At 42.6% G+C, this 20,203-nt stretch overlaps 1 protein-coding gene across 1 annotated transcript in view; it reads left to right on the top strand.

Annotated features, from left to right (window-relative positions):
* Positions 1-17,609, top strand: part of MAP3K19 (mitogen-activated protein kinase kinase kinase 19) — a 36,956-nt gene extending 19,347 nt beyond the window's left edge. Inside the window, 13 exon segments of the mRNA XM_027115559.1 lie at positions 4,056-4,099; positions 5,771-6,060; positions 6,062-6,112; positions 6,114-6,257; positions 6,259-6,695; positions 6,698-7,357; positions 7,575-7,778; positions 7,781-7,849; positions 7,852-7,955; positions 7,957-8,394; positions 11,209-11,358; positions 12,092-12,789; positions 17,406-17,609. Of these exon segments, the coding sequence (XP_026971360.1) occupies positions 4,056-4,099; positions 5,771-6,060; positions 6,062-6,112; positions 6,114-6,257; positions 6,259-6,695; positions 6,698-7,357; positions 7,575-7,778; positions 7,781-7,849; positions 7,852-7,955; positions 7,957-8,394; positions 11,209-11,358; positions 12,092-12,789; positions 17,406-17,472 (3,356 nt within the window). The 3' untranslated portion in view covers positions 17,473-17,609.
* Positions 17,610-20,203: the final 2,594 nt, after the last annotated feature.

A 20,203-nucleotide genomic window follows, 5' to 3' on the forward strand; every position in this document is an offset into this window, starting at 1 on the left:
AACTGCACACCAGATAATCCATTGGTTTCTTTTGTTTTCTAAGCCGTTGCTCCTGGAATGCTCTGCCCTCCTGTTTCACTCTGTGTTACTTGGTCTTTGGACCTCCTGACCAGCTGTCTCTTTGGGAGTTCCTCACCATTATCTTGGAAATGCCCTTGGCTACCCTCTGTGTTGAACCCCTGTGTACTGGGTACACGGTTTCCTCTCTCTTGATTAATGCATTCACTTTAGGAAGGTAAATTTTCCTGTAGCTTCCTGAAGAAGGTACATGAATGATATTAACGGTAGTTTTTCATTGTCTCTATTTCCTCTGAGCTCTCTTCTTTCTTTCTGTTTTGTTCTGTGTATTTTCATTGTTAGAGGCTATTCCCATATATCAGTTGATCCTTGGCGATTATTTGTATTTAAGAGGGGGAGACTAAAAAGTGCCAGAGGCTCTAAAGGGCTTGTGGAGTGGACAGAGACCTGGTGGTTGGGTGACGGATTCCCCTAGTGTCAGGATGCGTAGGTAGGCTTTTCTCTCAGCTAGTTTGCCCGAGGGAAGGAGAATCCAAGCTCCTGCCTGTAGGTTATAAGGCTGGAGCTTCACGTGTCAATGTGGAGGCTTTCATTTATCCTCACATTTTCAGTCCAGCACCCCTTTTCTGCTCTCAGCTGTACCTAGCTCCTTCGCATCTTTGTTTCAAGCTCTTCAGAGAATAAACTTCCAGCCAGGAATGGAGAAGAGCAACTCCTGACAAGTGGGGCAGGACACAGGACAGGGAATCTGGAACCAACTCCTTGTACAGAGTTTGAAGCAACCCCTTGTTTCAGACTCACCTGCAACCCCACCCTCAGAGGTACCTGGTATCTTTAATTCCTGCTCCTTTCTGGGGTTATTATTTCTTGTTGAGTTCTACCCTCTGCAGGCATTGAGCAGAACAGAGAAAGCTGACTACTAAACTGGTTATTATTCATCCATACAGTTTTTTTAAAAAATAAATTTATTTATTTATGGTTGTGTTGGGTCTTCGTTGCTGCGTGCGGGCTGTCTCTAGTTGTGGTGAGCAGGGGCTACTCTTCGTTGCGGTGCACAGGCTTCTCCTTGCGGTGGCTTCTCTTGTTACGGAGCATGGGCTCTAGGCGCACGGGCTTCAGTAGTTGTGGTATGTGGGCTCAGTAGCTGTGGCTTGTGGGCTTTAGAGTACAGGTTCAGTAGTTGCGGTGCATGGGCTTAGTTGCTCCGCGGCATGTGGGATCTTCCCGGACCAGGGCTCGAACCCGTGTCCCCTGCATCGGCAGGCGGATTCTCAACCACTACGCCACCAAGGAAGTTCATCCATACAGTTTTCACCTTCCAAAATTTTGTTGATGTCGTGCATGTGTGGTTTTACCCTCTAGGTTTTTGCTGTTCTTTTTCTTTACCTTTTATTTTTATTTTTTTTTGTTTGGCTGCATGGCTTGCGGGATCTTAGTTCCCAGACCAGGGATCGAAGCCGGGCCCTGGCAGTGAAAGCACTGAGTCCTAACCACTGGACTGTCAGGGAATTCCCTTCTTTACCTTTTTAAAAAATTAGTCTACCATCATTTTAGTGAGGTTTGTGGAGAGAGTGGAGAAAAGCTTGTACATTCAATCTTTTAACTGGAATTCTATACACATTTAAAAAGGCTTTCAATATATATTACCACATTACCTACTGGAAAGATCTTACCTCTACATTCTCACCAGAAATGCTTAAGAGTGCCTTTATATCTCACGTCATTCCTTATCAATACTTGACATTACTCATCTAAATATTTATAATACCCTATTTTTTTAAACTCAGGGTGTTATACATAAGCACCCAACTATAAATCATATTCAGTTATATTTCTAGTATTAACTTGTAATATCTTTTCAACAGAAAATCTCAACCTTTCATACAACCTCAACGAGGGCAAGAATTTTGTCTTTGTTGTTCACAATTATATTGCCATCTTCTGGGACAGTGTTGGCTACTCAGTAGGCACTCAGTGAATATTGGTTAAATAAATGGATAAAGAATTGGGGTGGGGCTTCCCTGGTGGCACAGTGGTTGAGAGTCCGCCTGCCGATGCAGGGGACACAGGTTCGTGCCCCGGTCCGGGAGGATCCCACATGCCACGGAGTGGCTGGGCCCGTGAGCCATGGCCGCTGAGCCTGCGCGTCCGGAGCCTGTGCTCCGCAGCGGGAGAGGCCACAACAGTGAGAGGCCCGCCTACCGCAAAGAAAAAAAAAAAGAATTGGGGTGGTGCTCTGGCCAGCTGTGGCTAAGGGGAATGCCCGCATCCCCCTCCTATTGGAATCCTCTTCTTAGGTGACCATTTTTCACCTGAGAATGGCTTCTACCTGTGGTACATCTCAGAGAGGTCTTGTTAAGTGAAATTTCAAAATGGCAGCCTGTGGCCAAAAAGGATCTACAGGCATATTTTGTTCGGCCTTCAAAGTATTTTAAAAAGGAATGGGAAGGAGATTTCACATAAAGTCTCCAGCTCTCTGGCTTCTCTTGGCAATTGGAAGATCCAGCAGTGCTGGACTATCCATCTGGAATGGACAACACCAACTAGAACTGGGGAATGGATATCCCTGTAATTGGGGCACATAATTTCAGTTCACCACTGTCCCTACTTACCCCACTTCATTCATTTATGTGCCTACTTTGACCCTGAACACATTGGAGCTTTTGGCTTCAGCTTTAACCCATGATGGTGAGTGGGGTTTACCCCACTTACCAAAGTGGTTTACCCCACTTACCAAAACATTCTGATGTTTTGGTAAGAAGAAAACAGTGTCTGGGTTTTACCCTACCTAGTAAATCTCATCTCGCCCTTCCCCGCACTCCTTCAGAATTTATGATCTATCCCATGTTTGAGTTCGAACAACGGATGGGAGACAATTATACATAAATACTCTCACATTTCTGCAAAGTCTGGGTTTTCTGAGCAAAAAGCACTAGGAGATTGGGTTGAAAGATGACTGAGTGGCAAACATGCCTTGGAAGTTAGAGATAAGCTATTGCTCCAGAAAGACTGAAGCTGGCTTTGCCAAGAGCTATTTACTTACTTAATAGGGTAAAAAACAAACAGACAAAACCCAGAGACACATTTCCCCCTTCTCCTGGAGACACTTGCTTACATTTCATAGTGAAGGTCTCTCTTTCTCAGAAGGGGAAGATGGGTTGAACTGCCAGAACTCTATACATAAGCTCTGAGTCTCATAATTTCAGGGTCTCCTCCTACGGTGCAGCCTCACTACCGGTGCAGGTAAGCACCTGGTTCTCATTTGTGTCAACCTGTGGGAAATTGGGCTGCAGGGAACTGGCACTAGGATGCCCTGTGGGTGATAAGTGCTCTGCTTTCTGATCCAGAGGTCATGTGCTTCCAAAAGGAATATAAATAAAAATAAATAAGTATCACTATATATACGCAAATGTTATAAATATAAAACAGAGATATATACATATATGTAACATAGATATATATAAAAAACAACATTGTATATAAAACAACAACCCTCTTCAGTGGCAGTAGTTTTGTGTAATCATTCTGTACCCACTGCCATGTGGATTACACCTGGAAAAATTCTTCATTTTGACAACATTTCCTCAAACCTCAGCACCAAGATCACTCCATCGCCATCGCCTGGCTTAAGGCCGACTGTGTTCACTCTACTACTAAGAATATCTGATAATAATAATAATAATTTTTGGGACTTCCCTGGTGGCGCAGTGGTTAAGAATCGCCTGCCAATGCAGCAGACACAGGTTCGAGCCCTGGTCCTGGAAGATCCCACATGCTGCGGAGCAACTAAGCCTGTGCACCACAACTACTGAGCCCATGTGTCACAACTACTGAAGCCTGCGCTCCTAGAGCCCGTGCTCCGCAACAAGAGAAGCCACTGCAATGAGAAGCCTGAGCACTGCAACAAAGAGTAGCCCCTGCTCACCACAACTAGAGAAAGGAAGAAAGCAAGGAAGACCCAACGCAGCCAGAAGTAAATAAATAAATTTATCTTTTAAAAAAAAACTTATAAAAAATAATAATTTTTCTTGTTACAGTGTTTTCCTCTTCTAATATGAAGTATAGTAGCCGGAGAATTGAGGTAAGAGTAGTGTGAGCATTTTTGACTTAAGGATTAACCAAAGCATCTTGTTAGAGACAAATCCTATCAAAGAACTCAGAGCCCAGGGCTCCTCTGGCGGCACAGTGGTTTAGAGTCTGCCTGCCAATGCAGGGGACACGGGTTCGTGCCCCGGTCCGGGAAGATCCCACATGCCGCGGAGCGGCTGGGCCCGTGAGCCATGGCCGCTGAGCCTGCGCGTCCGGAGCCTGTGCTCCGCAACGGGAGAGGCCACGTCAGTGAGAGGCCCACATACCGCAAAAAAAAAAAAAAAAACTCAGAGCCCAAATCCTCAGCATATATCTTGGAAAAACCACAACTCACATACAGTTTATAGAGGAGCTAATTTCTGGGAAAATTATATCTTGACATGTACATTTCTTTTCTGGGGTGTTTCCCGTTGTCCACATAATGAAGTGAGTAGCTCTTTTGGACATATTTAATTTTTCTTCTTTTAACATATTGAGAAATGAGGTAATTCTTTTTCCATTGGTAGAAAGATTTTCCTAGTTGTCTCATTTGTAAGTAAAGCTTTGGAAAGAGCCTTGCAGTTCTCTCAACTGACTCTTCTGTATTCTATGAGCCTTTGAGAGAATGCATAGGTACTGCTTAGTGTTGAAAAAAGGACTTCACTGGCCTAAAAAGTAAATAAATGAAATAACGGCTGTTACTGCAGAGGTGTTTAAGCACTGGGAGAATCTGTATTTTGAGAGATGGAAGAAAGTCATCTAGGTAATGAAACTAGGGGATTATACTGCATCTCACCTGTTTCTAATGCCTGTTTCTAGTGTCAGTTTCCTTTTCCTGTCTTCTTACACACAGGTGGCAACAGAATGAAAATTAAACATAAAGCTCTCAATTACCACTCGTGATCTATGCCTATAAATATTCTGATATAATTAGTTATCAAATCTCTATACCCAGAGGGTGGGTTGGTGGAGGGGGAAGGCCACAGTGAAAACTGTAAAGTTAGAGCTTATAGCTTAACCAACCAAAAAGCTGAATATTATATATTGGGTTACACTGACCTCTAGAGGTTGATAATAATATAAACTTGCTTAATTTGAAAATAGTTGGAGGGCCAAGGAGAATTAAAACCCATTTAGGGAGCTAACTCTCAAGTGTATAGTGAGGCACGTTTATAAGCTACTCTCAACAAAACAATTCAGCCAAATAATGATGAACAGTTGTGTTCTGAATACAAAGTCTGGGTTGGTTTGCAACCTAACGATCACTATTACAGTAAATGTAACAGCAATTTTAAGCTGTTCTAAGGGGGAATTTTAAAAATCTTAGATCAATTCTATGGAAAGTAAATAGAAAAGAGAATGAAATAAAACAGAAAGTAAACAGAAAAGAGAATAGAAGTTTTAAAAAACTTAAAAGTTCTATTGTTTACAATGTAGGGCCTTTATTTTAAACATATAATCATGAATCTTTACATATGTTAACATTGGTTTTTAAAGGTATTGTCTTACCTTGGTTCTTAAAAAACACCAGGCATAAGATTTTAGTTTTTAAAACTGTGATCTCCAGGATAACTTTGTACTTTAAAGGACTTCCTAAAGAGAATCTTGAAATTTCTTCAGATTACTTTGTTAATATGATATGCGTATGTGTTTCTGCATTCATTCTTTTTCTCTTTCCTTTTAGTTCCCTCAGCCACCATTGTCACCCTTGCCTGTGAGATCCTGTCTTCTTACTATACCCCCAAATCAAAAGGATCAGAAAGAGAGAGAAAGAAATATTCCAAGCTTCATATCTTTCATACCTAAGCTCTCAGAGCCTGTTAGTCGATCTGATGAGTTTAGACCATCAAACAAGCAGAAGGAAGCACCGTTCAAGGTGTTAGAGGATCAGACTCTCAGGTCATTTGATAGCTCTGTCTGGTCCAGAAACATGTGCTCTTTTTGGAAGGCTCACCATCACAGACAACACCTGGAGACAGGAGAGTAGGAAATCCAAGGAAACAGAGTGATGTGTCAACATTGAAATCTCACTTTGAAAAAGGACAGTCTTTGGTGTCCTTTGAGAATTTCAAGGAAGGCAATTTTCCTACAGATAGGGAAGTGGATGTTGACTGCCATGGTGCTGAAGTGAGAAGAGCAGAAGAGAACACTCAATCTCTTTCATCAGGAAAGACACTATGAACAAGATTCAGAAGCTGGGTATATCAAACCAGTCAAGTTCCAAGAAGCCCTGCATTCAGAAATAACTCTAAGCCAGGATGAAGGGACTAGAAATGATAAAGCGGATTCAAAAACTGCTTCAGCACATAAAGGGGAAGTAATTGAGCCAAATCATATTTCAGAAGAGTATACTGTTCTTAAAAGTTTGTCCAATATAGTTCCTCATGACCCCATTGAAAAGCTCCCAGAAGATCACAGAAGCATGGAGACAAACATAAAAATATCAGTAGCAGAGGCAACCAAACCAGAAACGAACGGGATGGTGCCTCTTATCCACATCACTTTCCCTGGAGATGAAACTCCCAAGGAACCAGCAATAACTAAACCAAGCCTCCAAAAAAGAAAGGACATCCTTCATAACAACAGTAGCTTCAACATACTTGCAGACCAAGAAACGACAGGCATAAAATGAAAACCCATAGAAATAAGTTGGATTCAAAGACCAAGGCCAGTAACAGGACACCTCAGAATTTCATGGTTTCCATTCAAAGTTCCATGAAGCCTACCATGCACAAAACCAGCATAAAAACTCAAGTTTTTCCTGCTCTGGGGCTTGTGGACCCCAGACCTCGGCAATCACCCAAGTTTCAAAAGAGAATGCCACAGATAGAAAACAAGCAATCCACTTACCGGGCTTTGAAACCTAAAAAGCAATCATTCCCTTGCATCTGTAAAAATCCAGGAATAAAAACGTCTTCTGTTCCTCTCTCTGCTCAACCAACAGAGCCAAGACTAAATTACTTAGATCTGAAGTACAGTGACATGTTCAAAGAAATCAGTTCAACTGCAAATGGACGTGGAATCTACGAAACGTTCAGGACTCCTATTTATCGTCAGATGCGAGAGGCTGAACAGCATGAAAACAAATATTTCCGAGAGATATGCTCAGCTCCATCGGGCAGATGTATCACCAATAAATGTCGATCTTCACACAGCGAGAGGACCAGCAAGAGCCGAACCAGACTCTCTCAGAAAAGACCACATATTAAACCCCCAAAGTCTTCTCTTGGCATTAAACAAAAGCACAAAAGTTTCATTTCTAAAGAAAAGCGTTGGGGCTTTCCTGGTGGCGCAGTGGTTGAGAGTCCGCCTGCAGATGCAGGGGACGCGGGTTCGTGCCCCGGTCCGGGAGGATCCCACATGCCGCGGGGCGGCTGGGCCCGTGAGCCATGGCCGCTGAGCCTGAGCGTCCGGAGCCTGTGCTCCGCAACGGGAGGGGTCCCGGGAGTGAGAGGCCCGCGTACCGCAAAAAAAAAAAGAAAAAAAAGAAAAGTGTTGCCAGCCGGTAAGTAGCAATGACACTGAAAATGGTGATGGTATTTCAGAACCAGAATAGCAGATAAAGTCCTCAAGAAATGATTTTCTATCTTCCAAAGATGAAGCTCTGCCCATGAACATGGTTCAGACTCATGAGCAGTCCACCGAACAGAATGAATTCCTTCCTGTCTCAGATTTGTCCATTGTGGAGGAAGTCTTGACGAAGGAGACATTTCTAGCAATCAGATACTTGCCACGAGTCTCAGAGAGCTGCATGAACTCGAAGAGCAAATCACCAAACCCCATTTGTCCTTTCAGAAAACAGCTGGGCACTGCCCAGTGAGAAGAGTTCCAGCAAGCATGTACTGCAAGAAAAGCAGACTGTAGTATCTCCTGGTGAAACTAATTGCCAATCCAATTTTAACTAACGATGTAGAGTTTGATAGTGTTTCAGATAAGTCTAAAACACTTATGAGTTTCTCTTTCCAAGAGAAACAAGAAAGTGCATCTTCTCAAGCATATCAACATTGGGCACATTCTTTGGATCATGATAGTTTGGCTAATAAGTCAATTCCATGTCAAACATTTGGAAAAACTTTAAATGATGCAGATTCAATTTCCCAAGAAATTCTAGACCCTGTAAAGAATGAAGAATCTCCAGATGAACTGTTAGGTTGTCTTGCTGCAGAACTACTAGCTCTTGATGAGAAAGATGACAACTCTTGCCAAATAATGGCAGATGAAACAGATCCTGAAAGCCGAAATCTTGCCCTCAGTAAGAGAGGAAATACCATGCAAGAATTAGGCGGAGAGGCAACTGTCAAAATACAGGTGGGTATAATTACAATCAGAGATTCATTGGGGCGGGAAGGGATCTCAGAGACAATCTGTTTCAAACCCCTTATTTTCAAATGAGGAATCAGTAACCCTAAACAATTAAATAGTTTCATCAAGATCTCATTGTTTGGTTGCAAGTTTGGAATCCAGATCCCCTGACTCTCGTGCTAAGACGTTTTCATTATGTTGCCTTACTTCTAGAATTTAGCTAGCCTGACACTGCAATGGAATCACTTTGGTTACATTAATATAGCAAAGCTACTTATTGAAATAGGTAGATATTATATTCAGTGATGATGTTTTCAATCAACAAGTAACAGCAGGGAGGTAATTATGGGTAAAGCATTACTCTAAGTGGTGTGTGAGATAGAAAGAAATTAACACAGCCCCCGAAGTAGCTCACCATCTAGTTCCAAAAGACCATATGAAAACATGAAAAGCTCATTTCTCAAAGATTCCCTGCACCTGAGCATTTGTTCCCAAATGGTTTACTTTAACACAAAAATATTATTGATGCCTCCTGTGTTTTGGGTATTGGGATAAGAACTGAAGACATGGTCGGGTACAAGACTTAGCCATTGCTCTCAGGGAAGCATAAACAACAATCCCGAACACATTTTTTAAAAATTTGTTTGGCACTGGAGTGGGGCGGTGAGAAGAATATCAGCAGGTAGTAAGGTTACGTTTGTTTTAGTTTTCACTGAAGTATATGAGCCTCCTGTTCTACTAAATCTTTTTTTTTTTTTCAGTACGCGGGCCTCTCACTGTTGCGGCGCACAGGCTCCGGACGCGCAGGCTCAGCGGCCATAGCTCACGGGCCCAGCCGCTCCGCTGCATGTGGGATCTTCCCAGACCGGGGCACGAACCCGTGTCCCCTGTATCGGCAGGTGGACTCTCAACCACTGCCCCACCAGGGAAGCCCCTGTTCTACTAAATTTTAAAGACAAACAGTAGGTTTAGCTGAAACATTATTTACTGTACACTAACTCAGGTTATATCACACTCTTTCAGGATCAGGAATCATTATTTTAAATAACTGATCAGAAGAATACACAAGGTAAATAATTATACCATAGCTAAGTTTACTGAGAACTTACCACATATGAGTGAGACACATCATACTGTCTCCTTTCTGTACTTCATAACAGCTCCATGAGATCAATACTAAAGGTAATAACAAGTCCCCATTTTGCAGACGAGGAAACTGAGGTTTAGAAAGGCACGCAGGTAGTGAGTGGTGGGGACAGCCCCACACTCTTAATTACTACACAGTGGGAATATTCCTGGTTGTAAAAGGCCAGCTTCACCCTCATGGTGAGCCTGGTCTTGGCTGGGACGTGGGCAGTGATTCACAGAGGCTGCCAGGCTTGGCTGGGAGTTGGGGGTACGTGTGTGCATGCCTGTGTGTCTGAGATGGGTCCACCAGCCTGCCATTTCACATTCAAGAAAAGCTAACAAGCTAGTAAATACAATCAGCCCATAACCCTACCCTGCAATCACAGAGTCAAAAGCTGACCTTTTGTGATCTTTTCATCTCTAAGCAATCCTTAAATTTCAGTTTGGATAGAAACATGAGAGGCTGGGGAGGAGGAACACAAATGGCCCTCAGGAGGCACCCGTGCTCATTCCTGAGGAAGGAAATCCTGTGCAATGTCTTACTCTTTTTTTAAAAAAATAAATTTTATTTATTTATTTGGCTGTGTTGGGTCTTCGTTGCTGCACGTGGGCTTTCTCTAGTTGTGGCGAGCGGGGCCCACTCTTCTTCGTGGTGCGCAGGCCTCTCACTGTCACGGCATCTCTTGCTGCAGAGCACAGGTTCCAGATGCGCAGGCTCAGTAGTTGTGGCTCACGGGCCCAGTTGCTCCGCGGCATGTGGGATCTTCCCAGACCAGGGCTCGAACCCGTGTCCCCTGCATTGGCAGGCAGATTCTCAACCACTGTGCCACCAGGGAAGCCCTGTCTTATTCTTAAGGACCGTCACCGTGCCTCTACATCACCATCATCATTTATTTTTAAGAACTCATAGAGGAGATCAAGACAAAGTAGTTTTGGTCCTAATCAAACAATTGGTAAACATGGTCTAAGCTCTACAGAAATATACTTGTTTCCTGACTTCCAGGGGAAGGCCTTTCAAAGTCTACTGTGGATGCACATCTCTTGAGGGTCATGCTGAAATGTAGACACTGATTTGGTATGTCTGAGGCCTGAGATTCTGAAAGTCTAACAGCTGGTCTGTAGGTTCTCCTTTGAGTAGCAAGGGTCTAGAGGACCATGGATGTTTAGTCTACTGCAGCTGGTCTTGACCATTAGACTTGCTTGCATGGCTGTGCATGGGTGAATGTATGTGCGTGTATGTGTAAGAGAGACAGTATCTATCTGTGTGTATATTTGTGTGTAAATGTGTATGTGTATGGAAGTGTAGGCATATGTGCTTACCTGTGTATATATTTGAGTGTATGCGTACGTTGCGGAAATAGAACAAAGGTTGTTTATTCAGAGCTCACTATAGCAAAGGAGTCAACCACCATCACTTGTGTTTGGCCGAGACTCAAAAGCAGGCAAGGAGTAGGAAAGCTTTTTAGTGGAAAAAAGGCTTCAGGTGTGCCCTGATTGGAGGCTGTCGTCCTGGGGAAGCTGTAGGTCGGCTAACTAGAAGGGGCCTCCCACGGGATTGGTTAGGGGTGCATATTTGGCCTTCTCTGGTTGGTCCTAAGTTAGAAGAAAGGAAGACCTTACTCTCCACCCTTTCTCTCCGTCCCAAGGACTCAGAATGTAATGATGACTTTTCTTTGTGTCTCATTCTCCCAGAGATACAGTAATGGCTTTGGGGTATGTGACAAAGAGGAGAGATTTTTCAACTCACATGAAAAGAAGACATTTTCTGAAAACAGTTTAAAGTATGAAGAACCTATCCTGTGGACCAAGGGTGAGACCCTTGGGAAGGGAGCCTACGGCACAGTAAGTGAAACACGAAACATGTTGAAATAAAAAGTCTCCACTCCTGCTCGACTCCTCCCTCTTCCCTAATCTTCCTGAGTGCCCTCCCCACCCCGTATACTCTTTTACTTAGAACTCTTTCAGTTGGAAGTAATAGGAAACCCAGCCTAAATTGGCTTGAGGAAAAGGATGTCCACAGCTTTATGTAACTGAAGGATTTGAAGTAGGACTGGCTCTGGGCACAGCTGGTTTCAGGGGTCAGACAATGTCCTTGGGGATCTGGCCTCTCTGTGTCTCCTTCTGGCTCTGGTTCTCAGGCTCCACGGGGTAGTACAATGGCCATTGTATTTCAAGCCTCTAATTCTCTGAGGTCCAAGTCCTGTGGGAAAGAAGTCTCTTTGTTCAACGGTTCAAGTTATGTTACCAGAAGTTGGAAGGATCATTGCTGAGTGGCAAAAACAAAAGATGTTCCTTACATTTTGTGAATTGCATAAAAGATCATCTAAATTCCCAGCACTTTAGATAGTATTTACACAGATTGGTAAAGAGAAGACTGAACCCAAGCCATTATGATACACATTCACTATGCTACTTATTTATCCCCATCTTGGCTCCAGTGAAACATTCAGTTTGCTTAAGTACTTTGCATTTAGGTAGGGATGTATCAGCTTAGAGAAAGACAAGTGTTTGGGAGGCATTTTGTGAACAAGTGTCATCATTTACATTTAATGATAAGGCATTGGTTTGCTTCTAGGTATATTGTCGTCTTACTTGCCAAGGACAGCTAATAGCTGTAGAACAGGTGGCTTTGGATACCTCTGATAAGTTAACTACTGAAAAAGAATATAGGAAACTGCAGGAAGAAGTAGATTTGCTCAAAGCACTGAAACATGTCAACACTGTGGCCTATTTGGGGACATGCTTCGAGGAGAACGTTGTAAGCATTTTCATGGAGTTTGTTCCTGGTGGCTCAATCTCTAGTATTATAAACCATTTTGGGCCATTGCCTGAGATGGTGTTCTGTAAATATACAAAACAAATTCTGCAAGGTGTTGCTTATCTCCATGAGAACTGTGTGGTGCATCGAGATACCAAAGGAAATAATATTATGCTTATGTCAACTGGAAAAATAAAGCTGACTGACTTTGGCTGTGTCAAGTGTTTGGCCTGGGCTGGCTTAAATGGTACCCACAGTGACATGCTGAAGTCCATGCATGGGACTCCGTATTGGATGGCTCCGGAAATCATCAATGACTCTGGCTATGGATGGAAGTCAGACGTCTGGAGCATTGGCTGCACTGTGTTTGAGATGGCCACAGGGAAGCCCCCACTAGCTTCCATGGACAGGATGGCAGCCATGTTTTACATTGGCGCACACCGAGGGCTAATGCCTCCTTTACCAGAACACTTCTCAGAAAACGCAGCAGACTTCGTGCGTGTGTGCCTCACCGGGTAAGAAAGTGAAAGCAGGAGGAGGATAAATCCCGAGATTCCAAGCAGCTGACGTTTCCCCTGCAATTTATGGCCCATTATAAGCTCTGCTTGGGTTATGAAATCAAGCAGGGAGTGATTTTGTGCTGAAAAGAATCATGATTGGCCATATTGGGTGATTGTGTTCCTTGTTGTACCAGGGTATGGGGGTAATGCTTCAAGTGGGAAGTGCCTCAATGAAATGTCTTATCAGGTCCAGACAATACTTCCTCAAGTCAATGGGTGTGCAAAAATTGCTAAGGATCTACTTATTTACCAATGAGACATCTTCCCAGGGACTAGCCATGGTGAAATGACATCACCTATGTTTTAGCCTCCCTTCCCTCTCAGGGAACCAGTGTTCTCATTCCTTCCTAAAACCAGCTCTCAGGAGAGTATATGAGAAATTCATTTGTATCAAGGGAATGATAGGAACTGATTGATTGATGATTGACAGTTAATGTATTGTTTCTCCAGAAACACTTGCATTTAAAGCGAGAGGAAGCATTATGAGCCGAAGGAACAAATCTCTAATTGGAGTGTTTCAAGCATCAAATGGGTAGTGTTTGGGGAAGCAGAAAAGCCCCAGAAGGTTGCCTGTTTTCTCCTGTCCTGAGGCTTCCTGGTACTTATGGAATAAAGTTCTGTGTAAAATGTTAGAACTGTAGGGAGCTTAGAGATTACTCATTTGTGTGGTTTTCAAACTTTTCTTATCCAGGCACTCTCTGCTCATATGAAATCTTAATTCAAAGAATAAAAGATAAAGGCAGAGAGATGGCTCTGGTTAAAGTGTGTATGTGTATATGCGTGTATGTGTACGGTGGAGGAGAGCTAAAGAGTAGGGTAGGGGTGCTCAAGCCTACGTACCTGGCCTCTACGATGATGTAGAACAGCCTAAAATCCACCCACCTAGTGAGGCTCAAAATTCAGTTGCATGTGCAGAATGAGGAAGGCCTGAAACAAACAAAATTTCTTGCCTTTCAAGGAAGTATGCTTTCTTATTGCTAGATGAGAAACTCTAGTGCCCCAGCTTTCAGCAAACATATATGGCAACCTCCAGCTCCCTGAATGGGTTAATTTTATCTTTCTCAGTTAACCTCCAGAACCCACAGGCCTCCCTGTCTGCCGATGAGTGTGTCTCTTTTAGACTGTCTCCCTCTCCCAGCATGTCCTGGTTGATTTCAGGGGATGACATAGGCCAGGGCAGCAATGCATACTCCAGGGTTGCAGTTCTGGGCACCCCTACATGCAGAGATGCCGTAAGCGTTCCAGCATGGATTTTGCAGACAGAGCTCCAGGCACAGAGCTGCCCCCCCAGCCCCCCCACCAAAAAAATAAACGCCTCACAAAAGGGACATAAAGGTGTTAGGAATATCATATAGACCAGTACTAGCCTTGGAGATTGGTCTTAGCTCTTAAACATACTGCAGTTGCTTTGTTCTGAATTGAACAATTATCTATTATTGATCCACAGAAAGTGCTTGCTATCTCATTTTCTTTCTAGTTCTCATTACACACACACACACACACACACACACACACACACACACACACACACACACGGCTTTAAAGAGAAAGGGTGGAATATTTTTTTCTGGCTCTCCTTTTGAACCATTGCTTCATAAACTAGGCAATACACAACTCACACCAGTAGTAATCAATTAACAGCATTGTTGTGAAGGGTAAGGGAAATGGTGTATGTAAATTGCTTAGCACAGCTTGGGGTATGTAATTAGGGCTCAACAGTTAATAACCCTTAGGGAGAATACTAATACACCTTACCTAATGAGTGTCATATTGCAAGCCTGCAATTCTATGCCAGAGACCCTAAGGACTCTAGAATCTTGCCTGTTGTCTATGACAATAACTTCTTGGAGGTGTGGATAGTCATAAATAAAGGGGTAAGGCACTCTTAAAGATTCAGAAGTAGAGATGGTCAGGTAAAAATCAGGAACAAGGACTGAACAGAAATCAATCTGGGGAAGCAGTAAGAAGCATGGCTGGGGGTACTCCTATGGGCAGGTCTCAGAAGTTTTGGGAAGTCAGGCCAAGGAGTTTAACTTTGTTGAGATAGGCAGTGAAGACCAGAGGACTGCAAAGGATTTGGGGTAGAGAATGCCATGAAGAAAAATGTCTTTGGCGAGGCAGGTCAGACAGCAGATTCAGTAGAGGGACCTCGAATGGAGGCCATTCTGGAATCCAGAATTTGGGTTTTGATGGTGATGGAAGCAGTGGGAGTGTAAAGAAGATTCCAAAATATCAGTATTTCAGGGACTTCCCTGGTGGTCCAGTGGGTAAGACTCCATGCTCCCAACGCAGGGGGCCCGGGTTTGATCCCTCATCAGGTAACTAGATCCCACATGCATGCCGCAACTAAGAGTCCACATGCTGCAACTAAGACCTGGCACAGGCTAAATAAATAAACATTAAAAAAATATATATCAGTATTTCAGAGGAAGGTGAATCAGGACTTGGTGATAGAGGATGATAGGATCTCATGGTTTTGAACGTGGATAATGGAAGAAGTAATAGAAAGTTGTGAAAGAGGAACAGCGGAGGAAGTTGAAGGAAACATTTGAAGCTGTGGAATTGTTGCTCAGGAAAGCAGTGAACATTGGAAGTGCATATTTGAAAATCATAAGGTTGGTAGCTATAATCATGAAAAAATTAGAGGGCTGAGGAAAATGTTTTTGAAAGTGCTCATGGGAGAAGATAACAAAATATGCATAGAATTAAGTCCAGTACACAACTGGAAAAAAGGGAAGGAGGGGAGTTGCCACAGTGTGGGAGAAGAACAAAGAGGACAGTTTCTCTTAAGTAGATACTGTTTCAGAGAAAAGGGGGTAGTGAAATACTTCAAATGCTACAGAGATGACAAGGAGGGTGAGCTCATTAAATCTGGTAAGGAGAAGGTCATGGTTAGTTTTAAAAGAGCAATTTCTATAGAGAAGAGTAGGCCAAATGGTAAGGATTTAGGTTAGTGAATGTTGAAAAAGAAATCTTCAGGTTTGACCAACTTAGAGAAATTTGGCAGGAATAGAAGAAATAGGATGGCAGCTAGAAATGGTAGTCATTTAAGGATTTTTTGAAGAGAAAAGAGATTTCTGCATATTTTGAAGGCAGGAGAAAGAGCCTCCAGAAGGGGAGAGGTTTTTTATTTTAGAATGATTTTTGGTCACTTGCTTTTTTTTTTTTTTTTTTGCGGTACGCAGGCCTCTCACTGTTGGGGCCCCTCCCGTCGCGGAGCACAGGCTCCGGACGCACAGGCTCAGCGGCCATGGCTCACGGGCCCAGCTGCTCCGCGGCATGTGGGATCTTCCCGGACCGGGGCACGAACCTGTGTCCCCTGCATCGGCAGGCGGACTCTCAACCACTGCGCCACCAGGGAAGCCCGGTCACTTGCTTTTTAACGTATTTTATTTCCATTTTTACCTGGTCATCTGCTTCCAAAATGATCAAGATAGCCAGTTTAACGAAAAGAATGCCTTTGGAATAGGTCACTGCAGATAACCAGTGACTGGTTCATTAGTTCATTGACTAGTTCATTGGCAAAAGCTTTTTGATTTCTTGAGGGGGAGTAAACCTAAGCCATAATAGTACTAATTAAGTAACTGCCTCCCTTTATGCTCATCCAAGGGTGCCCCAAATGGAATTATTCAAATTAATCACCAAAACATATTTAAATGTCTACTTCTTAAAGGTTTTTCAATCCTGGATATCTCTAAATTTAAAAAATAAATTTCATGCTAACTAAAAGTGCATTAAACTGTACATCTAAAAGTGTGAATTTTACTGTGTATAGATTATACCCCAAACAAATTGAGCGAAAGTACAATGGAAAAGGAGGGACTGGTTTTGAATCATAATAGGTACTGATTTTTGAATTATTAGTATGTGACACTGTTTCAAAGTTGTATATGCATTTTTAAACATTCTCCCAGTGGGGACTTCCCTGGTGGTCCAGTGGCTAAGACTCCCTGCTCCCAATGCAGGGGGCCCGGGTTCGATCCCTGGTCAGGGAACTAGGGAACTCCACATGCTGCAACTAAAATGATCCCTCGTGCCGCAACTAAGACCTGGTGCAGACAAAAAAAAAAAAATTTTTTTTAAAAAATTCATTATTAAAAAAAAATTCTCTCAATGAATTGGGATCGATATATACACACTACTATATATAAAATAGATAACTAATAAGGACCTCATGTATAGTACAGGGAACTCTTCTCAATACTGTTATGACCCACATGGGAAAAGAATTTTAAAAAGAGTGGATATATGAATATAATTGATTCACTTTGCTGTACAGCAGAAACTAACACAACATTGTAAATCAACTATACTGCAATAAAAATTTTAAAAAACACTCTCCCAGTGAGTTAGGTGTTATTGTTATCCCCATTTTACTGATGAGGAAAGAGTTGGAGTCCCTCACCTAAGATCACACAGTTAAAATCTGGAGGCTGGACTCAATCCAAATCTGTTTGACTGGCAGAGGCTGTACTTCCATTGTTAAAGTTAGCATTTTGAGTCAACTGAATCTAGTTGGCAGGCACGATACTGGGTGCTGTTTACTCTAATGTGTTTTTTCCCCTTCTTAGGGACCAGCATGAGAGACCTTCTGCTGTCCAGCTCCTGAAGCACTCCTTCTGGAAGAGAAGTCATTGAACATACATCAGGACTTCCTTCCCAGCTCCACTATAGATTACTCCGTTACTGCTTCATTGCGGAAATGATGGCTAAGGGACCCTTGTTTTCCTACTGGAAAGTCAATCTAACCCAATTTAACCAGATCCTGCAGTGGCACTAACTGAAAAGTTTGTTACAGGTTAGCCTTCTCAAGCTTCAGGCACAATTACCCATATACATAAGAAAATTGTCTTAAAGAGTTAACAACAGAAAACCTATTCCAGTGTTTATAGTTTTGATTATCCAGTAACTACAATCTCTCTTGCTTTATACGATATTTCCTTTTATTTTTGGCCTGTCAATTTTAATGTCATTAAATTGTAGAAACAAGAATAAAATGTATTTTCTTGCTTGATGGGTAGACACTTTAATTCTTACAAAGGAGAGTAGAGGAAGGTGAGAAGGTAAAAGGAGTAGAAAGACCCTAGATTCAGTTTACTTAGGCAGCAACCTTAACGCTGCAGACTATAGGGGCCTCAAAATTAACAGGAAGAGCTAAGGGCCTTGGCGTTTCATTACCAGAGGGTCCCCTAACTCCTCAGAAGTCTCCACCTACAAGAAATTGGGCTCTTCAAGGTGTTTCCATAAACCTCAGTCTGCCTTCTCTGTGACTGGTTGTTTTTTGAGGTCTTCATGTATTTACAGCGTGAATTAGAACATTACTGCATCGAGAACCAGCTAAACCTAAGGAAGCTGGTGGGATAAAAGCTCACTGATCTGTTAAGCGGAGACTGGGTGAGCACATAAACTTTTCCAGGGCACTTTTGCTCACTTCACCTGAAGGAAGGACACCCCTGCTAAGGTCACTCTTCACTTTCATTCCCAGAACATTGGAAAACCTTGCAAAAATGAACAGGGACAAGTTGTCAGTTATTACAAGATCTTAAGTTGGTGGACTGAGCATTTTTGGTAAGGTTTCGGTTGCTGTGACTCCACTCATCTAAATTTCACTGACACCTGTTGTCTTAAGCTAGGTCTACAGATTTTGTTTTACTAGCTACTGTCATTTGAACATGGCACAACTACAAACTAACTTTAGGTGAATTCCAACACCAGTTGTCTGTCAGACTTTGTCAAAATCAAGCTGCTACTTCAGAAGTTTTTGAAATAAATGTGAAATGCAGTCCAGCTGAGATAAAAGCTTTTACTTTGGCCAACATGTTTAGAAGGGTCTTTGCGGGTGTACCTTCCTTCTCTCTCTCCAGTTTGCAGAGTTCTTCCCTTATATTTGATAAAAATTTAAGGGATATGTCTCTTATTTTACTTACTTGTATATCAACATAACACCATTTTAAGTAGGGTTTAGTTTTTTAATCTTAGTAGGGATTTCAGCATTCTTTAAAATCTGAATGATTGTATCTGATTTCGGAGCAATTACCTATTTACATTCAACCCTATTAAACCCTATGAGGCAAGGGCAGGGACTAAGACATATTTATACTGTGTATACAGATCACAGTAATGGACACAGGAAGTTGCTGTTAACAAACCTACCCCTCTTCTACTGATATAGAAAAATACTGAACACTAATTTCACAGAACCTTCAAAACCTGTATGTTTTTAATAGGCAAGGCTTGATATTAACAGCTTTCTGTTGTTCTGTCATTCACTGTGTCTATCATTGCCCAGGTATCTTCCTTTAGGGGGCAGAGGTCCTAAAAGGAGACTGAGCGGGAAGAAAGGTGGGGGCTGGGAGGGCTAGCATTCCTTGAGCTCTTAATGGAGAAAGGCCTATTATTTAATTCTGGCTGTTGCTTGGGTCGGTAGTAGTCTCATTCTATTAATGCACAATGAGGCTCAGAGGTACTTAACTTTCTCAAGGTCAAGTTGGGACTGCCACCCAGATTTGTCTGACTTTAGAGCCTTCTCCCTGCTGCTTCCCAGATTTGTAGTTTATAAATGAAATCAGTTACAGTTTTAAGTTTTATGCAAACAAAACTCCACAGATGCTGATAAACAAATTCACCAGTCCAGTGACTTTGATGACTTTAACGTTGTCAAAAGCTTTTCCTTTTTCACTTAGCAGCAACATTGCCTTCCCTTCTATGACTATCTTCCCTTCTCACCATGAACACCACCCCAGTTTTCAATCACATTCAGAAGCGCATTTCATTTCATACTGAATGGGTCTCAAGCTCAACCAAAGTAAATTTAACTCCCCAAGTAAAATCCTGACAGTAGTTCCAGCTCTAGAGCGTCTCCTTAACTTTAACCTACTTTAGCCCACTGGACGTTCCTCAGTGTCTGAATGAGTTGCCGTTGTGGAAAAGAGCGAGCTCTGGATTACAGGGTTGGGGAGTGCACAGGATTCCACTTACTTGCTTTACCCTCTCTCTCCTGCTTGACAACAGCAGTCCTGGGCCTTTAGTGTACTGAGTAGCTCCAAGAGCTGAAATAGCAAACAGTCCTGAGGAAAAGCTGTGGCACTTTGTCTCACTGTTATGACTTCTCAAACTTGTGAAAAATCATGGCTGAATTTGTCTCTAAAGCACTTGCTCCTATGGATTATGACTTGAAAGACCAAAAAAAACTGATCTTGGGTATATGCCTGGACATTTGTAAGGTCTCAATAGCCCGTTAATTTCATGGCAATATGATTAAAAACCCTCATTTAGTGAAGCCCTATATTGCTTTGGGAGGTGGTGTTGGGGGGAGGGAACAGGCAGGTCATACACTAGAGCTAAAACAAAAACGTATAATTTTTTCCAT

Source organism: Aethalodelphis obliquidens, unplaced genomic scaffold (genome assembly GCF_003676395.1).
Source record: "Aethalodelphis obliquidens isolate GAN/ISIS:26980383/991018 unplaced genomic scaffold, ASM367639v1 scaffold2, whole genome shotgun sequence".
Taxonomy (NCBI): Eukaryota; Metazoa; Chordata; class Mammalia; order Artiodactyla; family Delphinidae; genus Aethalodelphis; species Aethalodelphis obliquidens.